Below are 25009 nucleotides of genomic sequence, written 5' to 3' on the forward strand. Positions count from 1 at the left end.
GGGGGGGGGGGGGGAAAGAAAAAGCTTTTCATGGCTACCAGAGTTTGGTTTTAAGTATTTGGAGAACATCATAGAGCCATTCCAACCGGGTGGTAATGTTCTGAACGTCGAAAGCTTTCACCCATATGTCTGCTATGTCAAATGGGTTGAAGCAAAATGACACTTATTGCTTATTTTTTTCCCCACTATTATACATGAAGGACTCTCTTCTTTGTAAGGACTGAGGAGAAATCTGCTTTTGGGTATCTCAGTACAGAGCCTTGTTTATTAAAAAGCTTGATATGCAGCTGCTGACATTATGATTGTTTATTTTAGAAATTGTTCAATTTTATGTGCTTAAATAGGAATTAAATATGCCTGAAAAATATGTTCAAAAATGGTCACTAATCTCCTTAAATTTTTGTCAAGATGCGGAAGCTGTAATGCTACTAGAATTTTCAAGTAACCCAAACTCAAAATATTTACATTAGCTTTTCACTTTTAAATCATTCATTCAGTAGTTCTGCGTTGATAGTGAAGTACTTACAGTGGTGACGTGACAATTTCTCTAGGTCATACAGCAGTGAGAAATGATCAACCAAATTCTACTCGATGAGAGATTGTATTACAGTCGTGCCAAGGAGTTGAGCACCCTGGGACATACGGTGGCAGCTACCTTGGGTTTATGAGCATATTTCAGTGCTGCCAGCTTGGGGGTTAGAAGCTGCAGAGCAGGATTGGGGTGATGCCCTCATGGGCAAGGTAGTCCTTCCTCTGGGGTGGGGGTAACCGTGGGATGTCTCACGGTACCGCTGCACTGATGTGATGATCGTGTAGGTTGGTGCTACAGGAACGTAGTCAGAGGCAGCTCATACTGCCCATGATAGAATAAAAATGGTTATGCTTGCTAAAATGAAGTGTGTTCATCAGGCTTTAGAAAAAAAAAAAGTGTTGGAAGGGCAGTAGTGTGTAATCTTACAAATATCTAAATATTACATTTGATTTGGTTATGTGTTCTTGCTTGCTAAAATGAAGTGTGTTCATCAGGCTTTAGAAAAAAAAAAAGTGTTGGAAGGGCAGTAGTGTGTAATCTTACAAATATCTAAATATTACATTTGATTATACAGTTAAAAATAACTGAGTCCTATGTAGGTGCCAGGCAATGTTTGTAAGTATCATTATGATCATATCTGGTCCTTGATAACTCTATGTTGCCATTGCTTCGTGGTTTCATGTCAACGTCCAAATAAGAGAAAGCTAGTTTTTAACCTGATTCTAGATTTTTAGTATGGAGTATGATTTTCACTTTCAGCTTCAAAGGTATGCCCTTATACCAGCTGTAAGATGAAAGTTAGTCATACTGTCTCTTTGTTTCTTTGTCTCTTTTCTTTATGACAAAACCACAATAGTTATGCAGGCTTTTAATTAATTTCTAAGCTGTTACTATAGAGTAATATAGTCGATTCTTTTAAACTTGTACAATTCTGAATATTTGTAGATGCTTTCACTCACACTTTTATAGCAGGACTTCTCACTTGAGCTGTACTAATAGTTTAAATTTTAAAAAAATTAGTTGCATCTGGCAAATAGGTTTGAAAACATTTGAACTACAGTAATAATAATCCCTCTTTAAGGCACAGCTTCTTGTATCTTAAATTGCTGCCATTTTTCTCACTGTATGATAGCCAGGTAAGGTAAATATACAATTTTCAGATGCTTATCAGCTTAAGGAAAGAAACCTCATGTGTGTTTTTAAAATTAACTGAGGCTGTGTTTAATATTGTTGAGTCTATTATTAAAGTAAACAGCCCTCTAAGGTATTAATAAAGAAAAGGCTATTTGACGCAAACTGTTCTGCTTTGTGTTGTTGAAAAATATGGTCAAAGATCTGCTGTTCAAGTGTGAGGTTGGCTGTGTTGCTGTGTTACATTATAGGAATGCAAGCCAACACAGAAAACCCTCTCTGCTGATTAGATGTACATTACATTTGCAAATGACATACCAATGCCCTTTGGGATAAAGGCCTTCATGAAATCATTGTCAATAACTTACTGTTGGGTTGACTTATGTAATAGGTTGTTCTTCAAGATTTCGCAGGAGAGAGATTAAATGTTATAAAGTCTGAAGTACAGAAACTCCGTAGGGCAATCTAAATGATGTTATAGGAACCAAACTATATTACAAAAAAGAATATTAAACATATTTGCAATCTTCTGTTATTTGTCATATGAGTACCAGGCCCCTTTCTGTCTAATGGATTGCATAGATATGCAAAGGAGAAATAACAAAAGCTAATCAGTTTTGTTTTATGTAAAGCTGTTAATATGTAGATACTTGAGTTCCCTCAAAAAAAAAAATAATCTGAGTATTCTAATGATGCATGTTGACATTGTGTAAATTGCTTGGAGAAGAGGAGCTGCTGTAATCACTTCACTTGAAAAGTGAATATAGTTAAAAAGAAAATAGGATGACACAGCCGATGTTGTACATCTGCACTAAATTTACTGTGAATTAGTCAAGTCCCAGTTAACCTGAGACAGTTGGTGTAAAGCTGGTGGGGGCTTTACCAACTGGGAAAACAAAATGAAACTGTAGCCCTTTCTTTAGTGTAGAGATACATGGACGTGAAAAGCAGGAATCAGTGCAATGGCCTCAGCAGGCTGGAGACAAATGTGAAAGTGAAATAGTGTGTGGCATGAGGGAGGCTGGAAGGGAAGGTGAGACTTCTGTTGGTCACAGTAAGCTTCTGGGCATCTTACCAGCCCTGCAGCTGTGCAGGCCCCACCAGTGGGCCCCGGAATGAAGGAATAGTTATGGTGATGGCCTCACTGGGTGAAGAAAACTGAGTTGTGGTCTGTGTTTGGTGGGAGACTGCAAAAAAAATTAAAAATGGGCAAGTTGTTTTACAACTGACTTGTTTCCTAGATAGACACTACAGAGCAGGATTCTCTCTGCTATACTGAAATGTCAGGAACGTGCTGAGGGAATACCTTTGGTGTGCACTGCTGCACACATTAAAGAAAACCTGGCCTCTGTGGAAGGTTTCCATCCCCATCTGTGGTGCCAACTGTTAGCTTTGAGTCAGCAGATTTTCTAGGAGGCACCGAATATCCTGGGAGCCAAATGTGAACCTTTGAGAAATCCTGAGGTTTTTGGGGCATCTGCAGCCTTCACTCCCAAACACTAGAGATGATCCTTGTGAGTGGCCAGGACACACACATCCCTAATGTAGTAGTCACTTGTATCTCACCATCTTATTCATTCTGTGATGCTCTTCAGCTTCCAGAATTTAACAGTATTTTTCACAGACTTCGTTCTGGGTAAAATTTGCCTTTGGCCATCCAGTGGGGACACACCTGAGCAGGAGTTCCTGCAGTAGAGAGATTTGGTCTTTGTGCTGATTTCTCTAAGAGGAATCATCAGTGAGGAATATGGAAGGCAGCTTTGTGCTCAGAGTTGTTGTCTAGAGGCTCTTTAGTTCATATAGGAGGTACACACCTTCAATTCACGTGCAGCAATTCAATGTGTGTGTTAGAAGGCATAATGTTCACAACACACTTAGCAGCTTGTTCAGGGGATGCAGGAGACCAAATCTTGTACCCAGAGACCTTTGTCACTTGGCCCATAAACTTCCTGTATGTTTTCCTCATTACTTTCCTCAGTTCTTAGAGATATGTAAAAATTATAATAGCTCAGTAATGGTACAAACAATTGTTATAAACCAGGATGATTTCCATAAGAAAAATAGGAAAGATTCTCAGTCTGAGTGAGCCTGGTATACCTTGAACAAGTGGAGGCTCCTATATTGTGCATCCATCCTGCTAGGATATAAGAGGTAATGGCCTCAAGTTGCTCCAGGGGAGGTTCAGATTGGATATTAGGAAAAAATTTTACACTGAAAGGGTTATTAAGCATTGGAATGGGCTGCCCAGGGAAGTGGTTAGGGCACCATCCCTGGAGGTATTTGGATGGGGAGACATAGTGCTTAGAGACATGGTTTAGTGATGGTTTTTATCAGAGTTAGGTTGGGGTTGTACTAGATGTTCTTAAAGGTCCCTTCCAACCTAGATAATTCTATGATTCTGTGATCTTCCAGAGAAAAATCCTGAAGAGACGTCAACCAAAGTTTATCCCTAAAGCCTTCAGGCTGGGTGTATTCTTCAGAGAAGTTTAAAAATATGCAATATAATTTAAAATAAGCTATCAAAATAAATTACCTTCTTTGGTGCTCTCTTGCTGTCCTGGCTAAACTGCTTCTAGTAAAAAGTCAGCTAAGGTATCTCTGCTATAACTGTGGTTATAGCACAGTTATATAGCACAGTTATCTTATACTCAGTGTCACTTAAATAATCCGTCTACTCACTGTATTTCTCAAACTGTATTCCGCTCTGGGAAATGAAAAAAAAAAAAATCTGCTCTTACTTCAAGACCTTTACTGCAAGAACTTAATCAAACAGTGGGCTTGCAGCCATCTTTTCTCTTCACCCCTGTTTCTGAACTCCTGCAGAGTAAGGCTATTTCTGTGGAAAGGAATCAAGCTGTTAAAGTTGCTCAGCTGCCAGAGGTGGCTCTGATATTTCTTCCTCTGAAGGTAAAAAATCACTCCAGCTTGTTGCTAATTGTGTAATACAGCTTCAGTAAAATGCTACTACAAGCTGTGGTGGGCAGTCCTGAATTATTCATCTGGATATTAAAATATCTGGCCAAAATCAAATCAAGTACCTTCAAATCCAAGATAACACGGATCATACACCTTAATATATGTTCAGCTTTTTGCAGTTCCCAGTGTGTCTAGATTATTACAGTGTTTTTTATATATAGATATATGCTTTGTTAGTATAGTATAGAGGTTGCGTTGCAGCTTCCCTGCCTTTTAGAGAGACGAGCAAGTGCTGTGAGTAATGTGACCCATTCCCTTGCCTCCACTTGAGGTCTTGGTGCTGCGGAGTTTTTGCAGCATCCAGCAGCGGTGCTGGGTGGTGAAGGGGATGCTGAAGCCGGCTGAGGAGCTGCCCTGCTGTGCCCCAAGCCTCTTGCTGGCCTTCAAAGGGCTCTTAGCCAACTGGGCCATATTGAGAGTGGTCTGATATCTATGAAAAGCCAAGTATTTTCCCCAAACCTCTATTGCATCTCCATTCTTTTGGAATCTCTCCTTTTAAAGAACAAAGATGAACTGGGAAAACTCTAGCTGTCTGCTAAAATAAAAGTCAAAAGTAGATCTCCAAGCACACTGATCCTTGATCTCATTACGTGACGAATTTAAACGGCTGCAATTTTCTGGTGTCTTTTAAAATCGTAGAAGCAATATAAAACATTCTAACAAACAAATATGTGCTTTTGGAGAAGGAATCAATGTGTTTTGAAAGTCTATTGGTGTAATTTCCCTGAAGTTTTTAAATGAGCAGGCAAGATAAAGTGGTTTCAGGAGAATTTTGTTAATAATGATGTTTTGGTTTCAAGGAAGGAAACTAGAACTGTGAAGATTTCACTTGGCAATATACAAAAAAAATACTTAAAAGTAATGAAAATAAGCATGTCAGTTTTTTCTTCACTTTAATGCTGTAAAGAAATGTAACCAATAAAAAATGCTAGCAACTGCACAATGATCGTGTTTTGAACAGATTTATACTATAGCTTCTAACCAACATATGAATTAAAGCTCCAATACATATTAGCAGAAACTAAGCTGCTTTTTCACACCACTCTGTGTATCTGCCCACCTTGATTATAGTTTAAATAGATGATTAAAATTTGATAGTTCTCTGGTTCTTCAACATGTCTCCTCAGTTTTTAGTTTATAGCCCCCTCGGGATGGCAGTCATTCCTGTAGAGAGATTCAGATGACGTCTAAGGAACAATGAGTTGTGTCAGTGCTGCTTTTTGTTGCCCATTTCTCTGGAAGTATTTTTAAACAGCAAGATCATCTTACTGAGCTTGGTGTAATATTTTTTTCTTTTAGTACGGGTGGAACCTGTGCTGCTAGTACTGTTCATTAAACAAGTAAGTTATATAGTTCCTACTGGACTTTATTTCTTGAAACTGATTTTGTGACTTTTTATTTGTATGCCACTGTGATAGTAAAAATAAATGTGTATTTGAAACTTGTAGCTCTCAGATGTGTTTAAAAAGCAAACATGAGCCCCTAAGACTCAAAGCTTGGGGCCATATCTTAACTAGATGTTCACTGGAAATGCTACAAAACAATGAACTGAAGTCAGATGATGTTACGAAACTCATGTAAAAAAACAAAACAAAAACCACGCCAAACCCCTCAAACAAGGAATTTTAGATTTATTTTATTGTCAAGTGAGTATGGGAGTACTCCAGCATTTAAAAAATGCTCTGAAGTTTCATTTTAAAAACATCATTAAAAAGACTACCTCAAATTTAAAAGCCTTTTGTTTAAACAGTGATCAAAGATGTTAAGAATTAAAGCGGATGTTGATCTGTAAAGTATTTTGACACTTAAAAAAATAGAATGCTGCTTTAGCTTGCCCTTTTATGTGGTATTTAACATCAGGCATGTACGACAGATTATGGGATACTCTTTCATTTGCAGAATCTAAATCTCTATGCTATCTTTTAATACCGTTGTCACTATTAAAACCCATAATTGATTTTAAATGCATAAGTGGTTCTAATTATTCCAGGTCCTGCTTAAACAGTGTGTATGCATAGATGTTTAGTACTTTGACTCTGAAACATGTATTTTGGGTTGGCTGGGGAAAGTTTTGTTACTTCTAAATGGTGTGAAATGATTTATTCCTCACGGAGGATGCACTGGTTCCAAGTCTCACCCCCCTCCCGCCTTCAGCCTGTAATTATCAGAGTTGAAAAATCAACTACTGTTGAAGTTAATCAGTTTTCATTTGTTTTGGGTGAGAGTTTCAAAGCTGAAGTACCTTTATAACAAATGATAGGGCAGAGCTTGCACAGTAGTGATCATACTTCAATAATGTAATTATACTCTAAAAATATCATTTAATAAGTAGTAGTAATGTCTTAAGCCTGTGATTACTGAATCCCTGGGAATATCTTACTTCTAAGGGACCTATAAAAAATGATTAAGAAAAGTGCATTACTTGACAGTCAGTTTAAGGTAGCTGTGCAGTCTGTGTCCTCACTGGGGGTTTCCTTCAGTTCTGGAAACTGAAACAGATTGAAACCCACTTCAGTATTGCTTTTTTTGGAGATGCTGTTGATTATCGCCAAGTAATAGCATGTTCTCTAACAGTACCCTTTTATAACCGTATTTAATAACAAAATGTCTGGTTATTGTTTACCCAAACCTCTCTCCCGAGCAGTGCCTGTGCCCAATTCTTCCCTGTTTTCCATAGGGAGAGGTGTCTGGTCCATGTTCTGGTCACTGGTGGTGTGATGGAGGGTGGAGGGAGGATGCTGCTGTGTAAGAACCAGCTGCACAGTGCTGTCACAGCATGCTGTAGCCCAGATAGCCCTCTGACACGTCTCCTGGCTTTGGAACTGCTCATCAGTCACTTCGCTGTGGCAGAGCCACATCAGAATAACTGCTAGATTGACCTTGGAAGTGCATCTGAAATAACCTGAACTTTTTGCAGGGATGACTTACTCTGATTTTGAGGGAAGTGATCTTTCTGGTGGAAAGTGAAGCAAAGGTTAGAGGATTTCTGATTTCTAGGCTGAAAAGAGAATCCATCTTTAGTGCCTAAGGGTGAAGAATCACTATGTACTCAATGAATGTAAAAGTCATTTTGCAATGTTTTTGCTGGCCCAAATGCTTATCAGCTCGTCATAAATATATTGTCTAGTTGTTCTTAACTGCATACTTACACAGCATATGTATGAAGCTGCTAATTGCTTAATCAGAAACTAATAGTGGTATTATCATTTCTTCAGTTAGGAGGTTAAGTTAGAGTAGATATTATAATACTGAGAGATTAAAATCCAAATTTTCAAATCCAATCTAAAGTTTAAAGTTTATTAACCCTCTGCCCTCAACTTCCGTTGGCATTAATGACTTGTTAGTGCCAACACATCTGGAAATTGGACCACTTGGATCTTAATTCTTACATAAGCAAGCAGAAGGTTAACAAATTTAAAAATTGGAAATTAAAGACTCAAAATGAGGATGATGTAGTTATTTGGAATTAGAATACTTTTTTGGGGGGTGAGAATTACATTCCTCTCTTTAAAATGATGGTATGACTTGTAATGAAGTAGCTTTACTCATGAAGTTAAACACTATAATGATCTTTTAATGGCACCTTAATGGCCTCTCTGAGGACTTGCACTGAAATAATTTTACCTTCTCATAATTGCACTTCATAATGGGCTGTAGCAGCACAATTTAAGATCTCCTTAATTTTTTCATTGGTTTGTTAAATTTAGCAAGCCCTCTAAGTTACCATTCTGTCAAATAGAGGAAGTATTAGATGTTTTTTTTTTTTTTGATTGTTATATCAGGTGTACCTTCCATACCTAAATATTTTGTCTGTCTCAGTAATAACAAGTTAGAGATTTTTGTAAAATTTTATCTATTGGGTGAAATAACAATAATGTGCATACCGAATTGATTTGCCATCCAAGAGGAGAATTTCTTGTGATACCTTAGTAGCAATACCTGAAATTCAGGTGTATGTGTGACTCAGAAGCTAGGTGACATAAAGAAGTAGATTATTACATATCCAGTGCTTATGTTATTCTGTGCAAATAGCCTGAAAGAAAGTGCCTGTTCAGCTTTGTTATTTTTGTGAAGCCCAGGTGTTGAATGGAAATAGTTCACTATAAATCTGTCATGATTCCAGTTCAACAGGCACCGCAACCGACATGCCGTAATAAAAAGAAAATTTTACAATGTGTTGCTGTGTCATGAAAGCACTCAAATGTAATTGCTACTGAATAGCATTGAAACTTTGTTTTCATGTAAATGACCTCGCAGGCCAAGATTTCACCCTGAGCTTGTTCGTACTTTGACAGTTTTATTCCAGTTCTTATCACAGAGTTGTTAATGTTAGGTAAACATCCTTTATAAACAAACTATTTCTAATCCGTAGCTTCAGTTTTTAAAGGCAGCAGGTCCTATTTCTGAATAATTATGTAATATGCTAGCATTTATTTACTTTAATCGAGCGTTTAGATGTGTTATTAGTATTCTGATATTTCATGTTGCAACATCAATGCGTGTGTTACTTGGCAATGTTTAGCAGCATTTCATCCAGACGTGAAATGTGTGTGTTAGTGCCATCCAAAGAACTGACCTTGAAGATCTCCCTCTGAGAAGGTTGTGAAACACTGGGGGATTGAGCTTGTTTGTCCTGAAACTGCATATATTTACCAGGGTCAGAATATTGAAAGCCACCAAATGAAAGTAATGTCTTTTCCCAGCCATCCTGTCATCTTCTCTGATTTTCTGTAATTCCAGACATGAATATCATCCAAGAAATAGGGGTTCACTGGTGTCAATGCTTTCTTTTCTTTTTCCATTTCTGAATCAAGGGGATGGAAAAAAAGTTATTTGCCGGTGAGATTAGTATGTCCTAAGAAAAATACAGCACGTTGGGTAAAATTTTAGCTTTTGATACAATGCCAATATATAATTTAAAAATTCTCTGATAGAAGTGTCTATGAAATGTTTCCATCAGTCTTGTTCAGCCTCTTACCATTACCCATTTTTTTTATAATTTGCACCTTTCTTAAGAGTCCTGTTTGCCAGTTTTGATTTGAAGGCTCCCATGGAGGCTCTATTAATTATTTATATTGGCAAAAATCCAGCCGGTTTGTATACATTAAAATTCTTTATGTATTTTTTGATTCACTGATTAGATTTTCCTTGTGCTACAAATCAGCTTTTGAAGTATGGAATCATCAGGTGTATTTCCAAGAGTAGATGGCCAACAAACAAGTTTAGGTTAGATGTAGTAGGTCTTGTTATTAAAGCTTTACTGAGAATATTCCCTTATTTTACGTAACCAGATGGATAGGTCTTACCATAGGGTTGTTGGGCTTTTGTTTTCTTTTTACAGAATTTTATTTTACTTCTCTTCTCTTGCCCTTTACCAGCTGATAATGTCAATGTTTTATCTTAGTTTATTAGTATTTTCTTAAAATCATTTTATAGGATGCTGGTAGCTCAAAGTACACTTTTGATTAGGTTTTTATTTTCTTGTTAATGGCAAAACCACCCAAAATGAAGCTTCAAAATTAACAATTATGGAGCCTTCCTTGGGGAAAGGGCTGCTGAGTTTCTGTGGGAGGGAAGATTAAAATAAAACACACCAAATAATTGGAAATGTATTTCATAGCCATGCTTTGTATGTCAGTGCTGCCTCCTGAAGCTAAATGCAGTGCTTGTACTGAACTCAGCCTTTGCTGGATTCATCAGGGTTAAAGCTTCTTGACATATTTGCAAATCGGTTTTCATATCACTGACTAGTTTCTAGTAGTACCGCTAACTTGGTTAGTTAGTATTATAACTTTAAGTGCTTCTGCTTTAATAAAGCCCCCTACAAACTGAGACCTATCTTATGATCTAATGTACTGTTCTAGTTGGTTTTTTTTGTAAACAAGAAGTTTTTCCACCTCATTGGCTTGATAAATGTACTTGAAACATTTTAATATTATAATTTTTGGTAGAAAAAAAAATAATGAAGTGAGACCTTATGCTGACTGTCTCAGCTAATCAAATTTATTGTATTTTGCTATTTTCCATTCCCCTTGTTTCTGTGGTAGTGAGGGTAGTAATAAACTATCCAAATACAAACCCTTATTCAGATATTGAAGCAATAATAAAGTTAGCTCCTTTTTGTCAGTTGCTAGTCCTATGCTTTGTATCAGTAAGCTAATAGTGTTTTGAGTTATGTCTGCTGCAAGAAGGAAAGTAGTGGAAATCTGTAAGTGGTTGCTCAAATGACAGCGTTCATATATAATTCTTACACCGTGTCTAGATTAGGAAGATGGATGTCATTTCAAATATGTTCCCTAGCACACTTTTAAACATTCCTGGAGCAAGTGTTCAACGCATCTGAAAATGTGTTAGCTTTATCTGGTTTAACAGAATCCTGCTGAAAAACTCTTTTTTGGGACACTTAGTTTACAAATTAAACTGGTATGCCCAAAATGGCACCAGTCATAGTCTGTATAACAATCTGAACATCTATTTACATCCTTCATAACTGTATGAAAATAAATTTATTAACACACGTCCAACTAAGTTAGACCATAGCTCATCGTTTTTCCTTAACTCCTAGTTGTCAAGCAGTTTAACTACATGTTTAGACAAAAGACTGCAAAGACAGTGATCCAATTTGTAATTTCATTTCAAAATTTCAACAACTTCTACCTTCTACTACAACTGAAATATTTAGCGCACTATTTTAAAAGGCCACTAATTGACACAACAGTGAATTATTCTATATTTTCCTGTAGTTACTCTAGGAGTTTGTACATATTATATTACATTCCCACTCAAGATCAGATTTTTTTTTCAGTCATGCAGTGGCTTGGAGAGGTTTAGGCACACGCTGATGCTTGGCTGTTTATTTGTTTTTCAGCTATTTGTTGCTTCTTTCCTGGCTTTCTGTTGTCTCAATTCTATGAACTAAAGAATGTACTTGTCCATCTGAGTGACTTCTTGTACTTACTGCTCTTGGTTAGAGATACCCAAGGGGCATTTTTAACTCTTTTGCCCAAAGCTGCACCTCATCCAGGTAAAGAATCTGAAGAAGCAGCAGCAAATACCTTTTTGTAACTTTGCCGTGGGACTAACACTGCCCTCTGGCCCATTGACTTTTGAGGAACCTTTTAAACTACAGTTCAGAGCTTGCTTTGCAAACTAGAAAAGATGTGATTTTCTGCAGATAGTGGTGGGGCTTCCATCTTTATGGAATTTTTAGGAAATTACAGTATTTAGATATTGATGAAATCAGAAAAGCAGTATGGTTCAGGGAGTACCATTCTCTTGAATCTATGCATGTTAGCACATATGACATGTTCAAATTGCAGAGATTAATTCAGTTCTGTGGTTAAAAATATACAAAGCAGGAAAAACCAGGGTTTTTTTTTTTAATCCTTGAGACATGCCAGGGAGCAATGTTATTCCAAAAAGGGAAAGGAGAAGGTCATGTCTCTCCAGCTTCACAAGTCTGTGGAGCAACCTGAGCATGCTTTGGAAAGAAGCATCATATGTTCTAGTTGAAGCATAGTAATTCTTTGTGTGTCCTGTAACTTGGTACTGTCACACCGTCCCACGTCATCCCTGAAAAGGGCTGTTTCTTAAATGCCACCTTTGTATTGAGATTAATCTAGAAGTTGGAAACTATTTTTTCTGTTGTTCATGTAGTAGAAGCCATTGACAGAGGAAGCTGGTAATTACAGAAGAATGGCACAACGTAGTTAAATTGAGGGGGGAGATTTCTGTTATTTTAGTATGGATGTTATGTTGACATTAACTTGAATTGATCTGTTAAAAGTTTTTAATTTTGTTATGCATGCTCCAGAAATTAATTTCTTGTTTAGCATTCTTGATTGGCTCTGCTGTAGTTCCTCTGTGCATGCAAATTCAAAATGCATACAAGTTAATTCCTGATACTTGCTTCCAACCTGTAATTCATCACAACTGAATCTTTGTTCTTGGGTTCACTGTGCAATTAGTGACTGTCTGTTTGAATAGATGCACCTTTCCCTTTCTAAAAGTAAGGCTTCTATACTTTCTTTTCTGCCATCTAATTTGCTTGGAGGCGAGTGCGCTATAGATAATCATAGAATGACAATGGAAGAAACATGCTCAATTGCTAATTTGTCAGTCTTTGTATGCTAGATGAGTTCTCACATTACTTTGGTTACTCGGTTTACATTGCTATGACTTTTTTTTCCCTAGGAATGAATGCCTGTTTTGGATGGTCAGTAAGATAAAAGCCTTTATTGTGTCCTATGAGCTGGCTGATAGCCTAGCAGACCCCTGAACATTCTTCTGTGGATGCTATTTACTTGAATAGCAAACACTTACCTTCTCCTATTTTCTTCTGTGACCTACCAAGAGAGTTTTTATTAACTTCAATCCAAAGTACTTTATTTTCAGGGGCTGTTTTCCTGAAAGCTTTCAGTCAGAAAATAGGATCTGGAAACACATAATCTATAATAAATCTCAACTGTTATACTGTTTAGGTGCTTACATGATTTGTGAACTTCTGATCTTGAGGGTGAGGAGGTCTGGTTATATTACCTAAAATGCTGGTTACAGTATTTTCACAACCTTCCTAAACTGTACAGGAAAGGAAGCAACTTCTGAAGCCTTTATTTCCAAATATTATTAAGAATGTGAAAGAGCAATTGAATTACAACATGCCTTGCAGAAAGTAAAAAGAAAATTGCTTTTGTAAAGAAATCTCTGGTATAATTTTGTCACTTGGCTGTTTGTACCTGCCATTTTGGCCCCATATATCAATCCTAGGAGATAACTATGTAATCACCATAGGTTCTATAATACGAGAGGTAATGAAATGAAAGCAGTTGATGGAAAAGAAATAGAAAGGCAATGTTATAAATAGTGAAGTACAGAAGAGTAAGAACTAGTAGTGAAATATGAACCAGCTTGACACATTGAAGCCAATTTTAATAAAATTGGAGAAAATGCAATTAAACTGTTCATGATACCTTAATGCCAGAAAGGAATTGAAGAAAATGTTTGAAAAGAACTAGCTAATTTCAAAGCTTTGAGTCTTGGCTGTTTATTTGTTTCAAATATTACTGAATTCATTAGTTTATAATTGTAGACTTAGGGGAGATAATACAGTAATATGTGCCTTTTTCCTAATGACAGTAGTTGCATATTTCATTCTTTTGGGGATTCTTTCTAAAGGGACAGAATGGGCTGATTACTGTTTATAACGTGAAACATTTCTTGAATGTGTGGCAATAAGCGGACTCTCTAAGAAAATGCAGGCTTGATGGTCGCTTTGTGATGGTCCTTTGAATCATCTTTACTTGGTAAGGAAATACAGTAGATTTTCCATTTTTGGGCATAACACAGTTAACATCTCTTGTCAATTCTATAGACAGAGTTTGTAACTTGGGACAGAATCATTCTGTTGCAGCTGGACAGCTCCCACCTTTTCATAATTTCTTATTTGTACAGATGATGCATAGCTTGTCCTTTAATTGCCTTGGTTTGGGTTCTGCACACCCATTTCTGTTTCTTGATATGCAATGGCTCACCTTTATATGACTTTCTGTGGGCATCGCTGCATCTTTAAGTGATTGCTGAAGAGCTAACTGTAAATATCAAATACCACTTCTTGCAAATAGCTGCAGCTATTTGCTGTGGCTTCCTTTTTCCTGTGGAAGATGAATATTGGATCTTCAAGCTCTGAAATTGTTCTGGGGATGCACTGCACAGTGTCCTCCTCGCAGGGCGCACACTGATCTATTGAAGTTACACTGAGCTAAAATGACTAGACATGAGACTTGAAGGAAAACCCCAGGCAGGTCATTTGGAACCCTACATAGGGGTGAATGCGCCTGGATGAAGCTTGCACTGCACAGCAGGACATCCTCTGCCATCCTCTTCTGCTGCCTTGTTTACACTGCTCTATCCATTAAGCTGTGAAGCCACAGCAGAAGTGGCACCTCTCAGCATTATTTAAAAGCACATCTGTGGGCTCCAGTGAATTTGCGCTGGACCGTATCTTGATGGAGGTCTGCCATAACTCTTCTGTCTGAACGGACTCTTGTACTGGGCATGAATGGTGGGGTTGGATAGCAGGGGCTGCAGGGTTCCCCTGCGTGGGAGGAGGTCATGGGCCACCCTATGCTGCTACACCTCGTTCCAGCCTTCTCCAAAATGGATGAAAACAACTCACTGTGAGACAGAACTTCAGAGGAGCACGTGGTGCCTCCACTCACACACACTGAAGAAAGGGAGCAGCTGCTGAGGGCAGGGGACACAAGGGGACACATGAGGATGTGTGTGAGGACATAGAAGGCGATGGGGAGGTAAAGACACAAGGGGAAGAGTTGTCCGTCTGGTGAGGAGGAGCAGAGAAAGGATGAAGAGAGTAAGGTGCAAGGAGAGGCAACAAAAAACCGCTAGGCCCTATGATGGCTGTTGTCTGGCCGAAAAGATGAGGAAGGGACCAAGCGTGAGGCAGATGAAAACAGGGGGAGCAGGGGTAGGAATTGGGGAGGAGAAGTGCTGGGCTGAAGTGGAGCCCGGGGAGGGAAGTGGCTCCTCTGAGGCCTCATTTAACTCTTGCTCTTTTTCCCTCAATACTTGAACGTGTAATTAAAAGCTTCCGTTAATTGGCAATAAACTAATTGAATTTGCTCAGTGAAGACTGCTTGGCCCACGCGGCTCTGATCGCAGAAGGCATTGCGGCACCGCCGTTACCTGAGCAGAAGGAGATGATGGAAAGCAAAACAGCGGAGAGAAACATGGTGTTTGTTAACGTGTCCCATGTGCACGGTCACTGCATGGTCTCGTCCACCAGCATTGATGGTGTCTTCTGTTTCACGTAACAGAGGGAAATGTGCAGCTTTAAGCCTGCGCTTTTTCCATTTACACAGCTTTTCTTTTTTTTTTTTTATTTTTTTTTATCGAGCGGGAACTCAGAAGTGCTGTTGAACTTGCTTTATTTCATCCTTCTTGTGAAAATTGAGTTTTCATACTTAATCGCTAAAACATGACAGAAAAATATCTGAAGCATGTACCACCTGTTTTTCCTTTCATCTTGATTCATTCATTAGCTTTCTCGCATTAAAAACCCTCCAAGACACAATTAACCCTTTTTTAATACTGTGAAGCTTGGAATGATCATTAAAACTCATTAAAGCAGAGAAACTCACTTTCAAAAGCAGTTTAATATTAAAATTTTCCTGCTTTCTTTTCTTGTGGATAGGGTAGAATACTTAGGGTATGGCCATCACAGTTCCAGTCTTAACTGACTATTCAAGTAATTAATGATAATTGGTTGCTTTGCATTGCAGAACTGCGCTCCGTGCTAGAAGATACTTTGATGAAATAATCTTCTATAATGGAACGTTGTCTTCTGAGTATGGACTATATAATAATGATATTGTCAGTGAGTCCTTTTTGTCCAGTAAGAAGAATATATAATAAAGAAGATAAAAATACATTACCAGAAGCCTTGCTTTTTTCTCCCCTTTACATTCTCCTGTATTGTGAATTGTGTTGTTGCCACAAGAAAGCAAACATCTACTTATGTTTTCTGATTTAGTGAGTTGGTTTTGTTCTTAACACCCTTTAAAATGCACAAACATGCAGTCAATTGTATTTTGGTACTAACTTCAGTGTTTTTGCGTTAACATCCATGAATGTTGAATTTTATCTCACTTTTAAAAAGTCTCTCTTTTTTGTGTTCTGTTAATTGCCTAGCATTATATGAACAATCTTAGAATTGAGAAAGTGATTAGAATAGACAAAATTCAGAATAACCTTCTAAGCTTATAGACAGTGTTGTTTTCATCCTGCAAGTTTTCGCAGGATGAAAATGACTAACCACAAATAGAAGTGCCATGAAGTAAAACAGTGACTTTAAAGCAATAAACTGCCTTGGGTTTACTGAAACCGCAATAAAACTATCATGAAGCACTGTCAAAGTGTTGATTTATTTGTACTACTAATATTAGAAGTAATAAAATGTAGGATTTACTGGTATGGTTATTGCATTTGGTATCCATTTTATTAGACAACTCAACAGGTATTATATTGTATCACACAATCATAAAATATTTTATAATCTGGCTTTTACTGAAGCAGGATATTCATTGGGAAAATAGTTTTGATATTTAGCCTTCTGTCTCAGAACTGAGCATACTGGATATTTATATAGGTCATTTGTTGATAAACTTCTAATTTTATCTTAAAACTATGACAAAAAGAGCACCATGAAAAGGAGGTACTTTTGATTATTGTGAACTATATTTGGTAACTGAAATTATAACTCAGACTGGTTCTGTTTTCTAAAATATATTATTTGGAAACAACTGCCTTGATCTTTAAAAATTGCTTTAAAAATCTGAGCAGGACTACTTATGATCTGAAAGTATTAGCTGTTGTATACTTAAAAAAAACCTGGATAACTAGTAGAATAGAGTTTTCAGAATTGCTTAGCATCAACTTAATTCTGTCCAGAAACTGAAAAATGAGAGGACTTAGACCAGTCCTTAGAAATTTCCATGTAGATGCATGGTGATGTTCTTATCTGCCTCCTCAGTGAAGTTAAGATAAAATTCTACTTAAAATTACAAGCTGATCGACAAATATGATAATAGCCTATCTACAGGTAGATGTGAAAGCTGTAATCTGCTAGGATTCCTCTTACTCGGTGGAAAGCAAAATGTGATAGAGACAGAAATTTAGAGGAAAAAATATTTAAAGGGAAAATATACTTGGATACATACCTGCACAGGGGTAGGACAGCATTATGAATGGGAAAGTATAAGATGAATTGTCACTGAGAGCAATGTAGACACCTCAAGAAATAATACAAGTTATAAACATGTGTTACTGATTCGTGCCTTGTTAATTAAATGCCCTAATTCTAATCAACTGTGTAGTTACTTCAAGCAAACTTTAAAGGCTTAATGACTTTGGAATGCAAAGCTTTCTCAGCCCTGATGATTTGCTGTAGCTACTTATCAGTGCATTGAAAAAAAATATTGTGATTCTTTACAAAGTTGTCCTTATCCTTCTTTTTAAGGTATGGGATGCTGTAGATACTGGCTGCTGTTTAAGAACATATTCCTGTCACTCCTGTGCTGTTCGAGCTGCCCAGTGGACATCTTGTGGAAGAAGGATCCTCAGTGGGGGCTTTGATTCCATGCTGCATTTAACAGATGTAGAAACAGGTAAAAGTCACATAAGCTGCATTATAGCCCTGTCTTTATTGAGTATAGATAAATTTGGATCCATTAGCCTTATTCTTTCTGCTAAAGATATAGATAAAATCTATAAATCAGAGTTAGAGTTCTTGAAAAGTGTCCTCATTAAAAAAGAAGTGTCTCAGCAATTAAGGGTAGTAGGAGATATTTAAGAAAACTGACATATCTTTGACATCATGATCACTTGTAATGTCTGTTGTCAGGTACTGCACAGATGAAGAGAATGTAATGTGTATTTTTTTTTATGGTCTGTCATGATCATTCATTAAAGCATTTGAAGACCCTCTTAAGGCTGACTTAGGTAGCATTTATACCTATGGTTAATTTAAACATAGGCTTGTACCTCATTCTCAATTGGGTGGGTTTTAAGTTTGTGCTTAGAGTTATTTAGGTGATTTTTTTTTTTATCATCTGAATATGTCTGAAATTCTGCTATGAAACCTTGAGACTGAACCTGTGTTGCTTTGATGCAGTTGTGAATTTGATTTGGGATTTGATTTTTGTGACCTTAGCATCCAGTAAACCAGTTCTATCTCTCCTCATGTCTCCTTCACAAACTAAGTGCTTCTATCAGCTGTATTTCTTCTCTCCTTTATATGTGTTATCAGCATTCATACAGCAGCATTCATTGGAGCTGTACATAATAGGGCACCTCTGTATGTATAAATAATTAGGCCTAAAATAGTACCTTCTCAACTGAAGAGACAGAATTTTATTTTTTCCATTTAATTTATTTTTAAATGTTTAACTCCTGCAAAGGTGCAATATTTTTTGGTAAGACTACAAAGAAACCCTCACAAAAATTGCAAGAAGTTCTTGTCTACTAGGGTTTTCTCTTACGTCAAAGTAAGAAGTACATTGTATTTGAATATCTGGAGAGCACAAATCCTATTCAGATGAACTGGGAAAATGGCCAGGAAATTTATGAATATTGTTCATATGAAAAGAAGATTCTTTTTCATGCTCTAAGAATTTATTTTTCTCAACGTTTTTCATACCAGAAGTATTTAAATTCATTGATGGCTGGAAGGGAGCTTTTGTAGTTTGGGAATGTAAAACAGGTGACACACTTATGGAATATTGATGTTTCAAGAATATTCAGATTTTGTAATGGGGAAAAGAACCTTATATATCCGATGCAGTAGCAAGACATTTGGTTAGTATAAACCAAGTCATTAATTTTGCCAGACTACTTGTTTTTTTTTTTTATTTTCAGTCTCATTGCAGCAACCTTCTAATTTCTAGTCTCGTATATAACTGAATCTTACTAATCCGAGGGAATTTAATTTTGCCTGTAGTGCTTACAAGTTCTAAAAAGAATGGCTACTGCTGTTAATGGGATTTATAGCAGCAGAATAGATTTTAGAATAGATTTTGAAGGGACTACTCTGGGGAAAATCTCATTTTATAAAACCATAGAACAAATTCCAAAGATATGTAATTTTAATCATATACTTTAATTTCTAACATCTCTTTGACTTAACTATCCAGTAATGGGATAAGAGTCTGGGTTTTGTTGATTGTCGTGGTTCATTTAAAATAAGGTATTTCTAGTGTTTTAGGCAATGAGAACAGTAACAAGTTATATTTACAAAGTTTCAAAACAGGTAAGCTTATAAATGGCTCTTTCCTTACTGACTTGTGAGTTATGTAGTATTTGTAACTGCTTAAATAAACCATACATGTAAAGACAAAATGAATGCTTATAATCCTTGAAAATACCAGATATTCATTATTGCTTTATGTCAAGGATGCAGGGTTCCTTGTAGCATCTGTGAACTGCAGTTGTAATGTTGATGTTTGGACCTGAATTTCGGTGATACACACCTCATTTGGAAAAGTGTGTTATGAGTGATTAGAATTTTATTCTGATTTTCTACGCACGCAGGCCAGTTTCTGATTTCCTTCTCTGTTGTAAAGTTATTCTTTCTTTTATACGTATCAGTCAATTCTTTTCAGAGAAACAGGACAAGCAGTTTGCCTCTGGAATTCAAATCAATTTGATATAAAAAGCCTCATTTCCATTTGAAAACCACTAAGGCAGCTATAAGATTTTGATTTACATTAGTTTACTGAATCATTCATTCCTCCTCACTCTTCATCAGTGCTGAGATGATTTCTTCTTTGATTAACTTCAGATAGATGTTAGAACTGTTCCTTCACAGAGGACATTTAGATACTTTTTTAGACTTTGGTGTTAATTACTTTCCATTGCTAGACTGAACTAACTACCAGTGTGTTTAAATGCCATAAATGCATGCTGGTGGGATTTTATAAATCATAATACTGTCTTTAAGGCTCTGTGCTCTTGTCTCTTGTGTATGTTGTTCTGGTTTAACACTTTTCTAGTAATTTTTGCTAAAGTTTAATCTTTATTGTCTTTGTTGTCAGTATAGATTTTGTATATTACATGTGTTATAAAAATTGGTACTTCACCAAAAAAACCCTAACAGTCTGAAGAGAATTACTTTTAAAAGTTTAGGAAAGGTTACAAATACAGTTTAGTATATTCATGGTATTGAGCTGCTCAGTTGGGATTTTTTTGTCATTTTGTGTTGGTTTTCTGTTAGGAACATAGTTTCTGCCCTATTAAATCAAAACTGTAGTCTAGCTAATTGTTTGTTCTGGGTCTGATGACATCTAGTTATGAGATTCTTCAAAGGAATGTGCCAGCATTGTTGTAACAAACAGTGCTAGAATAAATTCTCCAGGAAATTTTGTTTCTAAGCTTGGACTTAACTTTGGGTATCCCTTGACTTGGGATGTTGCATTTTCTGGGGTAATTTCTTTCTTTTCTTTTTTTTTTTCTTTCTTTTAACCTTTATCATCTGAAAAACACCAGAATAGAAGCAAACACTGAAATTTTATTAATCATAAAGCAGAATTTTTCTTGTTGCTGGCATAGAAATACTGATGCAAGGGTAGAAGCCACATCCATGAAAGCTCATCCTGCAGTTTTACATCATCAAGCCTCTTCCCTTTGTCAAGTGTATTTAATGAAAGTTCTTATATATAACACCTAAAATGCTGCAAACAGGAAAAATGGGCTGATAGGAGCCCCATGAAGTTTAAAAAACACAAATGCAAAGTCATGCATCTGGAATGAAGTAATCCCACACAACAGAACAGGCTGGTGCTAAACTGGCTAGAAAGCAGCTTTGCAGAAAAATACCTGGGGTCCCTTTGTAGAATATGAATCAGGAGTGTTCTCTTGCAGCAGAGGTCAACCTCATCCCAGGCCAGATTAGCCAGATTAGAAGATGATGATGGGCACTTCTCAGAGATGTACAGTGAAAGGATGAGAGGCAAAGGAAAAATGTAGGAACATGGGAAAATTTTGTGGCTCAAACACCAAAACAGGTTGTCCAGAGAGGCTGTGGAGTCTCTGTACTTGGAGATGCTCAGAACTTCAGTGGACAGACAAGCTAAGTAACCTGTTGCAGCTGCACCTACTTTGAGTAGGGGTTTGGACTAGATGACCCCTGGAGGTCCACCCTACATGGTTTGTTGATGCTATGATGAAGAACAGGGAAAGAGAAGAATTCAAGTGATTGAGGTACAAGGAGCTCACTTGTCCTCATCTGGTGAAAACAGGTAACTTTTGTACAAGTGCCTTTTTTCTAAATTCATTTTTTATAGATTGTCACTTATTATATTAAAGGGTCCTCCATTTTCCTAACACCAGGATGTCAAGATTTCCACAAATATACTTTTCTTGAAAACAGTGGTACGCATTCAGAGTATGTCTGATCCAAAATACTCATAAAATGTTTAAGAAACGCAAGGTTACTCATGCGTCATTCACGTGAGTGGTTTTGTGGCTACAGTTTGCAAGAGACAAGTCCATTACTGTAACATGGGGTTTCATAGATATTAATAGATCCAAAAATTGCAGCTGAGCTGCCTGTAACGACTACTGGGTAATTTTTTTATTTGATTGTTCTATTTTATATACATTATTTCTTTGTAAAAATAAAGCTTTTTGAAATGTTTCACAAATGTAATAATGCAGTAGTTTGAACAAGTGAGACTCCCTGATTTTTTTCATCTCTACGAACACCACACTTGCAGTCATTTTTACGAGTGAGTTCAGCCGCTGTGTTATTTACAGACCAGTAAGTAGTGGTGTATTCAGAGAGCACTGGAAAAAAAATGGCTTTTAAAATGGTTCTAGGTCAAGTACATTTGACATTTAACTTTTGTTATGTCCAGATGTGATAGAGATGCTCCACCAACTTTAGAAGGGTAATTGTATTTTTAAAATTTATTTATAACTATTTTATTTTTGGAATATATGTTTTATTCATCAGTGGTTTTTGCATTAGTCACAAATGAATTGGTACAATAGCATAGGCAGAACATTGGCTCGGTTGATACTATTTGCATATTGTAGATATTTTTCATTTCTTTAATATTATGATAGAGGGAGTCTTCCAAGAATTTTTGGCACATTTCCTGTGTTGCCAAATGCTGCAGTTGTATTTTAAGTTCATGGATTGAACTTGATTTCAAATATAACTTCCTCAGATTCATAATGGCAAATTCAAATTCCCCATTATTTTTAAACTTTTAGCATTATCATGACTAGGATATTGAAATTAAGCTGTTGGTTTTGAAGGACAGTTATATACATATATATTGTGGTCACACAAATCTTTGTAAACCTATTTTATTTTGCAGTATTTTGAGAGTTTCTTAATGGAACATTTTGTACCTTCAAGAGGATGCTTCAAATTTGCTTTTCTATATTTTCTTTTATATTATAATCTGGTAGTCCTAGAGATATGAGATTATTTATGTTAACATAATTCCATTTGTTCACCCAGGAGTTTTAGTGCTCAGACATAAATATCACCTCAGGAGAGCTGTGACTTCTGCTATTCGTCACCTTCTCTCCCAGTACGATGTAGACAGTACGTTGTTTGAATATGCATGTAAGGGTTTTTGTGACACCTCAGAAAAATACACAGTTGATTGATTTTTCTATTTTTATTTTTTTTTTTCTTTTAAATATATACAGGCATCTTTGATATGAGGTCTCAAAATTCCCCATAAAATTCAACAGTTTTAAGTAGTATGTTGAACATAGTTTAGTGGCCACTCTCCAGCTAGGAGATAACAGCATTTTACTTTTTATACTCACTAATATGAAGTCCTTGCAATAAGAAGAGCAAAATTCAACAGTTTTAAGTAATGTGTTGAACATAGTTTAGTGGGCACTCTCCAGCTAGGAGATAACAGCATTTTACTTTTTATACCCACTAATGTGAAGTCCTTGCAATAAGAAGAGAGAAAAATATTTATTTTGGGGACATTTTAACATTTCAAGCCCCTTTGCGTGCCAGTGGACAAGTAATGGCCAACATTGGTTTGTTAAGAAGAAATTATGTCTGATCAATCTAATTTTCTTCTCACTATTCTGCGTGAGAGAGATTGCCACTGCAATAAATTTTTTTTTAAGATATCATAGAATGGTTAGGGTTGGAAGGGACCTCAAAGATCATCGAGTATATATTGTCTTATATCTTTTTATAAATATGGAAGGGAAATACCATTCTGCTTACCAAGATTACTCTCATGTCCTTGTAAGTTTTAGGCTTCATTTTTCTTTACAGATTAGTGTAAGGAATTGAATGTTTTTGGATTATGTAGGCCACTGCAATAAATTTTTTTTTAATATATCATAGAATGGTTAGGATTGGAAGGGACCTCAAAGATCATCGAGTTCCAACCCCCCTGTATATATTGTCTTATATCTATATATAAATATGGAAGGGAAATCCGTTCTGCTTACCAAGATTATTCTCATGTCCTTGTAAGTTTTAGACTTCATTTTTCTTTACAGATTAGTGTAAGGAATTGAATGTTTTTGGATTATGTAGGTAGAGGTGTGAACCTCAGGACCACTAAACACAGTTACAGAAGCATCCTGTGCTCAATAACTGTGCTGGTGTTCTCTGAAAGATTCACAATGTTAAATAGCCTTTAAAATATCTGATTTCATAGTTGAGCAGTTTCACAGTAGGCTGCAGCATAAAGGAGCAGAAACATATGTTCAAGATGTTTTTAAAGAATTTTTTTCATACTGTGTATGTTACTGGTGAGCCTTTAATGAATGAAGAATTGAATTAAAGCACACTCAGAATATAAAACACACTGCAAAGATGTAGTGGATATTGTTACTGAAATTGTGAATATTAAAGATTGAGAGAAACATTTGCTTTCTGCTTTGGAATAGCAACCTCTCATACAGGAAAATGATATGTGGTATGGGTTTTCCCTCAATTAGCCAAATAGATTTTCAGAAGATGTAATTTTCTACAGCCTATGACTTGGTTCAGTCTTTGTTATGCTGCCTTTAGGAACTAAAATACAATAAATATATACACAATAGAAGTGCACACAAGCTTGTTGATTTACACCCATTGTATTCTATTATGGATAAAGGAGTCTTCTGCTCAAAGGACATCATTTGCAATATGTAAAATAAGGCCTGAAAAATTGAATGTGTTTGATGTTAAATAAACTGAGTAATTGTAGCCAAAAATGTACATAACTGTAAATACCGACTGCCAGAAAGGTGGAGCAGGATCTCCAGCAAACACTGGATTTCCCAAACATGGGGCTAGATTCTGTCACAGCAAGGTTACAGCGTGGGAAACAGCAAATTCTGCTCATGGTAGTAAAACACACTAGATAAAGTTTGTATGGAAAGGGGCTTAGAGTTGAATTCATTGTTTTAATGTACTGAACTGCATGAGCTGTTTTGCCCCACATCACATGTTCATCTTTCAGGTGGATATTTTTCCAAAGTTTCTGAGGTTCTGAAAGATGTCTGGTGATAGAGGTTTCATAGTTGCGTAGAAAATGGGCCTCAGCACTTCAGCCCTGCAGTCCTAATACCTAAAAGGGAAGAGTTTAAGGGATGTATACATATAAGCATTAGAAAATGCATTTTGCTGGGTTCAGGCATTTTTGTATGGCGAGCAGTCCGGTTTAGATTCTGTGTATTGTGCATAAATTTCAGTTCTAGCAATAGGAGGGTTTCCTTGTTGTACTGTTGGGATCCTCCTCTTTTGAATATGTTGTCTGCTGCTTCTTTACTCCCATGTTCTTTTTTTTCCCCATTCCAGCCTGTTTCTTATTTTCTGTGACA

General features: G+C 36.6%; 1 protein-coding gene across 3 annotated transcripts in view; it reads left to right on the forward strand.

The window, feature by feature from the left end:
- WDR25 (WD repeat domain 25) overlaps positions 1–25009 on the forward strand; it is a 71138-nt gene that overhangs the window by 23098 nt on the left and 23031 nt on the right. For all 3 annotated transcript variants that reach the window (XM_014957616.1, XM_014957618.1, XM_014957617.1), the window contains exon 3: positions 17673–17820. In XM_014957616.1, the coding sequence (XP_014813102.1) occupies positions 17673–17820 (148 nt within the window). The remainder of the gene's footprint in view (positions 1–17672; positions 17821–25009) is intronic.

The sequence above is a fragment of the Calidris pugnax genome, unplaced genomic scaffold (genome assembly GCF_001431845.1).
Source record: "Calidris pugnax isolate Ruff unplaced genomic scaffold, ASM143184v1 scaffold211, whole genome shotgun sequence".
Classification (NCBI taxonomy): Eukaryota; Metazoa; Chordata; class Aves; order Charadriiformes; family Scolopacidae; genus Calidris; species Calidris pugnax.